At 32.7% G+C, this 10,575-nt stretch overlaps 2 protein-coding genes across 2 annotated transcripts; both read right to left on the reverse strand.

Annotated features, from left to right (window-relative positions):
* Positions 1-468: 468 nt before the first annotated feature.
* K441DRAFT_573009 (uncharacterized protein) lies at positions 469-687 on the reverse strand (the record flags this gene model as incomplete). The annotated part of the gene is made up of 1 exon (XM_067644040.1): positions 469-687. A coding segment is annotated over one exon (219 nt), but the record flags the coding sequence as incomplete, so codon positions are not given.
* Positions 688-6,152: 5,465 nt separating this feature from the next.
* K441DRAFT_573063 (uncharacterized protein) lies at positions 6,153-6,352 on the reverse strand (the record flags this gene model as incomplete). The annotated part of the gene is made up of 2 exons (XM_067644043.1): positions 6,153-6,239; positions 6,287-6,352. Coding segments are annotated over 2 exons (153 nt in total), but the record flags the coding sequence as incomplete, so codon positions are not given.
* Between the last annotated feature and the right edge of the window lie 4,223 nt (positions 6,353-10,575).

Raw genomic sequence — 10,575 nt, forward strand, 5'->3', positions numbered from 1 at the left:
CAAATTCGTTTTCTAGAAAAACGACTTTAGAATCTAGATTTTAATTTACGCCAATACAAATTTATTCTTTGGAAAAATCAACCTTTAGTTTTAAGGGACATAATAGATCCTTTAATTAAACTATAATAATTGCCCTAGCTATATTTTCTACAAACTTATTTTTAGGAACCTAAAACTTAAGTATTTAGGCAAATTTATTAAAGGAATAAGAGGTAGGAATAGTTAGGGTTACCAGAAGTTTAAACGGAATTCTATATTAAGTAATATAATAATATATATATTTTTTACTTTACGGTTAAATCACTTCCGTAAATGCAAATCTAGTTATTATAAGCATTAGTCCATTTAATACTATTCTAGCTATTTCTACCGTTTGCGTTTTAATAGAATGCTTAAAAGAGGCCTCTTTAGTGCTTAATAATCAATATAGCTAAATGGGGCATCTAGACCTTAAATTATTACTAACTGCTAAAGTGTCTTTGGAAGCCCACTAATTACCCTTAGCTTGCTTATAATCCCTCTAATTAATATATACACCTCCTCGTCTATACTTTCTATAGTAAAGTATATACGCCGTCTAAATAATGGGACGCCCTTTAGTATAGACTCTATATAAGCCACCAGCCGCCTAAAGATAAGGAAGAAGGAAGAGGTCCCAATAAGGGTATAATAAAGGTTCTCTCTACCTTAATAATTAAGAGTTAAACGGTAAAATATAGTCCCTTAATACTGGAAGTTACCATTAACGAAATAAGGTACGTTATTAAGCTTAAGGTAGAAAATAGAAGTATAGATCGAATCCTTTACTAGGGTTACTTATATACTGGACGTAATAGAATTATATACCAATTATTTAAAATCCTTAAGTAAAGATAAATCATTAATGTTTAGCTCCGGACCGTTAAAAAATGCATTAAGACGATAGTATTGGCTACGCGCTTCCATCAGCACGCTATTATAGAACTTTTTCTATTTTCTTTCTTTATCTAAATTGGCTATAAATGCCTAGACTAGGCGCAAAATACATCAATCTATAACTAGGGATTATACTCCTACCTTATATTCGTAAGTAGAAGAAGTGCTAATCTCTAGAGAGAGTATAAAATCCAGTTAGCCCTTATTTAGCTAGAGAAATTAGCATTCCTAAAAAGCAACAAAATAAGGATTATTATACCTAAGGCTACTATCTTGGTAAGTACCTAGGTTGTTAAGTACTTTAGGCTTAAAATACTATAGAGCCGCAGATATGCAGGAAGCACTTTCCCGGCGCAGTTAGTAGGAAACTTAAGTTAGGAAGGTAGGCTCTAGAGACTTATGCTTTACTAATTAATACGTTATACTCTAGTCGCTAAGCCCGAATAAGTTAGTACCCTTAAGTTAATATTAGTAAAATCGGATAAATAAATATCTCTAACCTATATACCGCACTCCCGAGGTCTTTATCCTCTATTATAGTTTAATATTAAATAAGGCATAGTTAGTCGCGCAGTCGTTATTATCACCGCAACCTTTATGTTATTCTTTAGTGGATTAAATATTTTAAGAGAAATACTCAGACTCTATTGGAACGCGCTCTTAATAGTAGATGAATTATACTAATAGTCTCTAACAAGAGCGCTAATAAGTCTTTGAAATCTTCTTATTAAGGAAAGGCGTCCTTTTTAATCTTGTGGAAAAGTCTTTCTAATAAGCTCCTTAAATTAACGGAGAGACTCTTGGAGATCGTATAGCATAAAGTATATTTTAATACTAATTAGGCCGCCTTAAAAGTATATTAGGAGATAAATTATCTAACTAGCAACTAATATGTACTAACTAAGGTCCCATAGATATAGTCGAAATAATCCTAGAGTGGGCAACCAAAATGCTGAACTTGTTGCTTAATGTAATTAAGGAAAGTAAGAGGTATAACGCTATAAATACCGCCTCTATCTATATAAAGAACACAAGCGCTAGCTATAGGTAGAATGAATTAGAAGCTAGATATTTTCTAGGGTACCCTATAAAGTAAGTAAGAAGAAATAATAAACGTGTGCTTTTCCGACTTCGGTTTTTAACTAAAGGTCTTAATGCATACATTATAGACCATATGGCCGCAGTTAAAGACCTTTTTAGGCATCCTTATTAGACAGTAAAAGCAAGATTTATGGCTCTTAAACAGTGCGAATTGTGGCTAAAAGGACTTAAGTCGTTAATAATATATAAGTGAGGCACTCTCTATAGCGGGCTGTGATACTACTTTTATAAATAAGGCTTCCATTTCCTCTTAAATAGCCAAAATGAATTTTTGTTGTATATCTTTATAGATAGTGTAATTATAAATCGCGTTTTTGTAAGCGTTTATAAAAAGCGCATTAAAAATAAGCGATAGGAGGAAATCTACGCCAATTAGCTAAATAGTTGATTGGTATATTATATAACTCTTATAATAAGATCCTAGCGTATAACTTACTAGTAGTAAAGCAGAAGCAGTTAAAGGTACTATAAAATGCCATAGCTATGCCTAGCTTGGCATTTTACGGATTAATTCTTATAGATACTTTTGGAATTCTTATATAGTAAATCCTTAAGGACGAGATAACTAAATAAAATAGAAAGATAACTTATCTAAGTAAAATTTGTCTATTATAATTATAAAAAGCGCTTTAATATAGCGTATATTAAAGAGAAATCTATTATATTGGCGGGCCTACACAGCCTCTATGGAGGCTAAAAGAAGGCATTTACGTAATATAGAGGAACAAACACTGCGATTCCATTTCTAATTCAATCTAAGGACTTAAATGCTATGGAAATGGGCACCCAAGTCTTTTTTAATATTGTCTTCTTGTTTGTATTCCTTAACACTTTTTATAACTATTCTTATATTAGTCTAGAGCTTAGCTTCCGTAATAAACGGGTTAAATATAGTAGATAAAGTGTTAAGAACTATAAGTATATAAGGAAGAGTAGATTAAAGGAGGCTATATAGTAGAGGCTTAGTAGCCTAGCATGCTAAATACTTTAATACACTATAAAGCCCGCCTAGGTCCGAAGCAAAGTAATATATAACGTTTAAAAAGGAGCAAGGACGTAAGCAGAAAGAGAATTTATAATTTCTTTCGCCGAGCGATAGCCTAATTTCAACCATTTAATCTATCTTACTATTTTGTACCCGTTCTATAGGCTAGGTACAGAATTTAATAAACTATAATTATAGATCTTAGAGTTAATATATATTAACAGGCTGTTATCTTTTTATATCTTTAAGTTACTTTAAAGGTAGACCTAATAGTGGGAGTTTATTAAAGATGGATCGTTTTTCTCACCGAGGATTTGCCTAAGGAGCTTAGATTTAGTTTATCTGCTAATTAGCGTAATAAAGGAAGGAGTTATATTAGGCTTTAACAAAAGAGACCTAAAAGCATAATGATAAACTCTTAACACACTTTTACTCCTTATGTAGGTGATCCTTATCTAGGGTAGGTCGTTTATACTTAGGCGGAAAGAGATATAACTAGTACTGGCTTAACCTCTACTATTTAGCAGGGACTAACGGCTGTTTATATTTCCAAAGTGGGCCTATTATATTATAATCTTAGCGTTTAGTTGCAAATTATATATAAACGCCAGATCCGAACATCCTAATTATAAAATCTAAAATCTAGATTTCGGAATCTGGAATCTAGCTTAGCGTGGGCCGGATTGGAAAAATAAAATGCGCGGTTTAATATTTTAACCGTGCTTAGGAAACCAAATCGCAACTCTAGAGTTTAATTTTTTTAGAAAGTGGTAGCTCCGGGTATTCTCTTTTTAAGCAAGAATATAGCGTTTTAGTGCCCTATATAAGGAGTAGGTATAAAGAAGGGATTTATACGCGCTATTTTTATATTATCTATGCGAGCTTATAGGATTCCCACTTCGCGCTTTATATCTTTAGAGCTCTTTACCTATTAATAATTACTACTACTTTAAAGCTCCTATATAGATTTCCACTTTAGCAGTAAGTATTCTCGCCGCTTAAGTATAACTACTTACTGTGCTAATAAATAGTTATAGAGAATGTTGCTGCCTGATCTGCTATATAAAATATTATTATTAATAGCTAAGAACCTATAAGTGGAGGGATATATTAACGCTTTCGCCTAGATAAATAACCGCCTTTATAGTATTCTAAATCCCTACCTTTATCGCTATAATGTCGAACGGGAGGATAGTATGGCACTAATATAGGCTGCGAAATGAGGACAAGATATAACTGCTTAAAAATCTCTTAAAGCCGCCAAAATTAGAGTGGTAACTTAATATCGATACTACGGGCGTGCGGATTTATTATAGGCAGTAAGGAACGGATATAAATTAGTAGTACGGCTGTTAATTAAAAGTAGACTTAGTAGTTTTAACCCAGAGGGCCTTTTATATAAGCTGTTATACGCTATAAGGTTTAGGCAAACAGCAGTAGTATAGCTACTCTTAGAAAGCGTTAATGTGAACTATAAGTAGGAAAACGGCTAGATACCGCTATTACTAGCTGTAAAAAGGGGGTATAAAAATATGGTTTAACTGCTTCTAGAATATAAAAATGTTTATATTAATATAAAAGACTGTATTGGTCGGATACTACTATTATAGGCTATTAATTATAAGCATAATATAGTAGTATAACTTTTAGTTAAGTATAGGGGTGTTAATATTAACTTAAAGGACTCCTTAGGTAGAACGCTATTATCTATAGCTAAAGTATATAGGGACGCTACAATAGTCCAACTGCTTTTAGAGTGCGAAAGTAATAGTCTAAAATCTATAGACTAGTGTAATGGTGTAAGTAGTCCTTTAATTCAATGTTAAAGGATAGGTAAAGATTAACCTAGAGGTAGTCTAACTCTAGTATATAGATTAATTAGTAGGTTAATAGTTCTTAATAATATAGTAGATATAAAATTCTATAGATTAGCTAACTCTTCTTCCTACTAATTAATGTAATTATTTCCTGTACACCTTAACCTCTTAGAGATTTACTTCCCTTCTATACTAGTTCTTACTACATACTTAGCCCGGCTTTATATTTGGCTATAGCAATTATATAGTTAGCAGCATAGCCTAGTATATTTAACAACTATAACCTCAATCAGTGTTTAGCTATATTTAGCAACAATTTTTAGTTATCTAATTTATACCTTATTGTTTTTGCAACCTAGTTAAATAGTAATCTTTTCTACTTATAAGATTGCTAAGAACTATATAGTTACTTAGTTATAACTATAGCAAGATATAGGGTAATAAGTAGAGAGTAGATACTGGTAATGGTAAATTATACCGAATATTATTAGGTTTATATGTCTGTCTTATTAAACTCGGTCTTTTGGATTTAGGCCTTTATAAAGCTACCGCTTTCTAGCTTTCCCTTTTATATAGTAGGCTTCTGCTTAACTAAAGGTTTAAGTGCTTTAGTTATTGACTTTCCCTATTATAAGACCCTATTAACCCACTCTGCTAGATTTTCTATGTCCCTATAGAGTGTTTCCACCTCACCTTAAACTTACTTTAATTGCCTAATTTTTTTTTAGCCTTAACACTATTAAATAATTAAGGAAATGCATTACCCTTTTAGCTATAATACCGTAGCTTCCAAAGCCTTAACTTAACTACTGCTTGGCCGATTAAAGTGGTTTTAGAATAGTGGAATGGATATATAGAAATTTGCTAGCTCTGTTAAGGAAGGAGACTAAAAAGTAGGGTTATTTAATGCATAATTAATGTCCGGAGTCTTGCTAGGGTTATAATAGCGTAGGTCTAGGGCATTGGATAATATACTTCTTAAGATAATTAGAGGCTTAAATTAACAAATTAATAGAAGATATTGAGGTTTGTTAGTATATATAATATACTATATATTAAAGTAGTAGGCAAGGGTAGTTTATAATATATCTGCCAAGAGCAATCTACTAGAGGACCTCTATTTTCACTTAAAATAAATAAGCGCTCTGTTTTAAGTTAAGACAATTTACTTTTTAGGCTAAAAGGACTAATTTATTACTTTTCTAATCTTATATAGCTTATTAAACGGATATTAGAATTGGAAAACGGATAATAGATTTTTAAATAGATACTTAAAAAGGCAAAGACTATTCCTAAAATTATACTTAGCCTCCCATTCTATTGCCACCTTCGTTCTATAACGTAAACAACTTAAATAATACTAGCTCAAGATAATGCTCTAAACACCGCCTATCTCCCTTAGTGGATGTAATAAAATAATGCTGTAAGGATTAGTAATCAAGGCAAGAAAATGATAAAATATCCTTACTGGCTTAGAGAATTTCGCGAACGCTATCTTTTTTGAATTAAACAGATCATCCAAAAAATCTATCAATTAGTTGCAGCTATTTTAATGTTTAGAATTATGTAAGCCGAATACCTTATTAATAGCCCTTTGCTCTTAAATATAGTTTATATCTCTAAGCTGTGGTTAGGGGCGCCTCTTTATACAAGCTAGTAATATAAACCCCAAATCTTTTAAGTCGGTGTTTGGGATAACATTAGGAGCATATTTAACAGCCTCTTTAAAGTTCGCTGTGTTAAAGTTAGTATAATAAATAGAGCTCTTTGCAGAAAACTTATAGAGTAGTACTCGCATATCTTAGCCGGATACACGAATTAATATAAGGCTAACCCGGTAATATAAAATTCCCAGCTTCCTAAGGTAGTTAAATGCGTTAAAAACCTAACTCTTAGTACTTAACTATAAGTTAAAGAGCTTAAAAAATATATTGAATGCGCAATAAACTATAACTGCGCTTCTTCCAGTCCAACACGAATATGGATTATTTCTTTAAGTATAAATTAATAGTATTCAACACTAATTTTTAGAAATTTGCCTTCTAAGAATGCTTACTTAATCTTAATAATGTTATTATACGCTACTTACCTAAGAATATCCTTCTCTACTAGCCTATGCTCTTTTTTAAGCTTCTTAGATATAATTATGCTAGGGATATACTTACGCTAATATATTACTTATTCAGTTTTACCCTATATAAGCGTGCCTAGGGTAATAAGCTCTTGTAGCTGTTTGACACCGGAAGTATTATTTAATATTACAACTAAGACTTCCGGGGAAGCGGCAGTATTTATTCGATTTAAAAAGGCTTTTAGAATCGGTACGCTAAGAGATATAATGGATTAGTGGATTATATTAGTATAACTTTTAGCTTTCTACATAAGGGCGGCTTTTATTAGAGCTATTAGAGCACTTTCCTTAAGATCTAGCATCCTCTATGGTTAAGGATGCCTAGTAAACACATTCTTAATCATATATCCACTAGAATCTATATATAGTAGCATAATTGCTTATAGGGGGAAGTATCTGCTATAGTAAGAGGTAAGCGCATTTTAAATGTCCTTATAAGATGGGAATTGGCTAGTACAAATCTAAAATCTGGGAAACCGTTATTAGGAAATCGAATTCGGTTTTCGCGAATTAGAGCTTAGTTATTAAGATTAGAATACGGTTCTATTTTCTAAACTTTAACTTTTAACATTTACGCTTAAGGCCAAGCTTAATATCTTTTAAATAGGTATAAAAAAGCGCCTTTAAGATAGAGTCCTCAATTTATAGTAAGCTTCCCCGCTATTATTAGGCTTTTAATAAATTTTTGACTCTGTACCTTTAATGCCCACTAAAAGTATACCTAAGTATCCCTATCTTTAACCACTTCGCCTAAGCCGGTCGTCTAATAAGCACGTTTCTAAGCCTCCCTATTAGCGTTAAGAGTTAAGTCCAAAGGCTGCCCTAATTAAAATCACAGATAAAGCACCTTTAAATATCTTAACTCTAAAAGAATCCTCTAAACCCCTAATACCAGATAACTATAAAAGCCGATGGGTATGGCCATCTTAATTAAAGCACAACTTATTAAATCTAGTAACTATTTGGATATTTCCTTCTTCTAAGCAGTATAACCTTTAAGCTAAAATCTAGTCGCATAACCAAACACGGGACGCGCTTAATGCTAAGGTTTAGCTACGCGTAAACTTCGTATAGTAGTTAACTTAACTATCTATAGATAACGCTGCATAGTATGCTGCGTATAACGATATTACTGCTACGCTCTAGTAGTATACTTAAGATTACGCTTATATACTTATAGACAATAATTACCTAAGGGCCAAGATTTAGCGGCTTATAGTTTAAGTACTCTATATCTTTATACTTTCTACCTTTATAAACTAATAATAGCTAGTTTAACTGCTTATTAACTTTCATTCTTAACGCATTAGCCCTAAAGGATAAATAAATTCGCGTCCTTTAAAAGAGGTTGTTTTAATAATCTAATAAGGCAAACCGTAAATATTATAGTAGAGATATGGTATTAGTAACAGAAAATTCTGGGGTAAGGGAAATAGAAGCGTTAGATTATGCGTCTTCTTTATATTCCCTTAAAGTTTAGAAAATTTTACTCGTGCTATAAAATGTAAAATACTTTGCCTATAGTCTAGCATTCTCAATTTCCAAGCGTTCTTATTTCCAAGCATTCTCATTTTCTAAGCGTTCTTATTTCTAAGCATTTTTATTTCCTAAGCATTTTTATTTTCTAAGCATTCTTAGTCTCTAGGCATTCTTAAATTTTAAGTATAATTCGTCTTTAAAGCGCTGAATTGAAAAAGAGATATAGAGGATTAAGTAGCGTGCCTTTAGGCTATTAGCTTTATATAGATACCATCTATACTATAAAATTACTCCTTAAGGTATAAAATGGGCATAGCTATATTTTAAGGTGCGCTTATCAATAAATACTTATTATACTACCTATTTATTCTAAAGCCGTAAGTAATTTAGCTATAAGGGTTTTAGGTAGGCATTATAATAGGCTTTTAGGTTATTAAAAGACAGACTTATATAAAGATAACCAAAGGAAGGTATTTAGACCTCTTTAATTCCTTATTTTTGGGATACTAGGAAGGTTTTTAATAAAGGTATAAATATAACCTTAGATTATATAAAAGCCATAAAATGAGGATTATTAATTACTTAACTAATATAATATATAGGTTACACGAAAATTAACAAACTTAACGCAAAAATAAGAATTAGTAATAACTAAATAAAAGTAATAATAAAGCATAGATAACTGCGTAGCGTAATTAACTCGGTTACTTAACCTAAACCCTAAAAACCTAAGCTTATCTTATTTATGTTCTATACTACTAGGCATTCCCCTCTTTCCTAAAGACTAAGTTTACGGAAATCGCTAACTCCTATTATTATAAAGTAATCTTCTTTAAATTTCTTAAATATAGAATCTTTGTTAACAGCCTAGTCTACAGCGGGTAATCGCCGGCCTATATAAGCGGATGATAACCGGCCTATGTAAGTAGGTGATAAACGGGCTATTAGAGTGGGTGATCCTCTAAGTAACTAATTGCGGAATGTACGGGCTATTCCCGCAGTAAGCCTAATAGAAGGAGATCTGCTTCTTTTTAGCTCTTTACCTAGTATAAACTTAAAGAATCTAGCTTTTATAATAGTAGCAGAATTATAAAGCGCCTAGTTAGTAATATACGCTCCCTATCTTAACTATAAAGTTGCTTTAGTCTCCTACTTTTTCTCTAACTTGCTGTTAATATCCTAATTAATTAAGACATAGTAAGGACCGTACCTTTTATCTCCTTTTATATCTAGATTAAGCAGATTTAACTTAGTGTCTATATTAACTGCGTCCTCTATAAACTAAGCGACTCCGAAAATATCGTTAATATAACGCCTCGTGTATTTATATTTGCCATTATTTAGTTATTAGTCTCTATATTAATTAAAATGGTTACTAACTTTTTGGTTCTCTAGTAGATTCTCTTTATACTAAGAATCCGCCGTAGATGACTTAATTTAATACTTCGGATAACTTTTTGGTCCGTATTTATTAATATACTTAATGCCCCTTCCGCTAATCTACCTAATAGTTATTATAGGCACACCCTTTACCTTCTTTGGACTAGGCCTATAATATAATAATCGACTATACTTAGGGTCCTCCTTTAAGTTATCTTTACCTATAAGGTCGATAGGCTTATTCTTCCCACCGTTCTCTATGCTTTTATAGGGAATGCTATTTATCCCTTTAGCACCCTTACTGGGCTCCTCTTTAACCTTAGTCTTGCCCTCTTCTTTTCCCTTAGCTTAACCCTGTTCTTTCCCCTTAGGCTTAGCCTATTCTTTCCTCTTAAGCTTAGCCTATTCTTTCCCCTTAGGCTTAGCCTGTTCTTTCCCCTTAGGCTTAGCCTGTTCTTTCCCCTTAGGCTTAGCCTATTCTTTCCCCTTAGGCTTAGCCTATTCTTTCCCCTTAGGCTTAGCCTGTTCTTTTTTCTTAGTCTTACCCTTTTCTTTTTTCTTAGGCTTAGCCTGTTCTTTCTCCTCCTCCTCTTTCTCTTCCTCCTCCTCTCCCTCCCCCTCCCCCTTCTCCTCCCCCTCCTCCTTCCCCTCTTCCCCCTCCTCCCCTCCCTCTCCCTCCTCCTCTAACTCCTCCTCTGACTCCCCCCCAGATTCCTCCCGTCTAGCCTTCTCCGATTTTATTTAATTACCTAACTAACTTGTAGCCG

The sequence above is a fragment of the Cenococcum geophilum genome (assembly GCF_001692895.1).
Source record: "Cenococcum geophilum 1.58 unplaced genomic scaffold K441scaffold_36, whole genome shotgun sequence".
Lineage (NCBI taxonomy): Eukaryota > Fungi > Ascomycota > Dothideomycetes > Gloniales > Gloniaceae > Cenococcum > Cenococcum geophilum.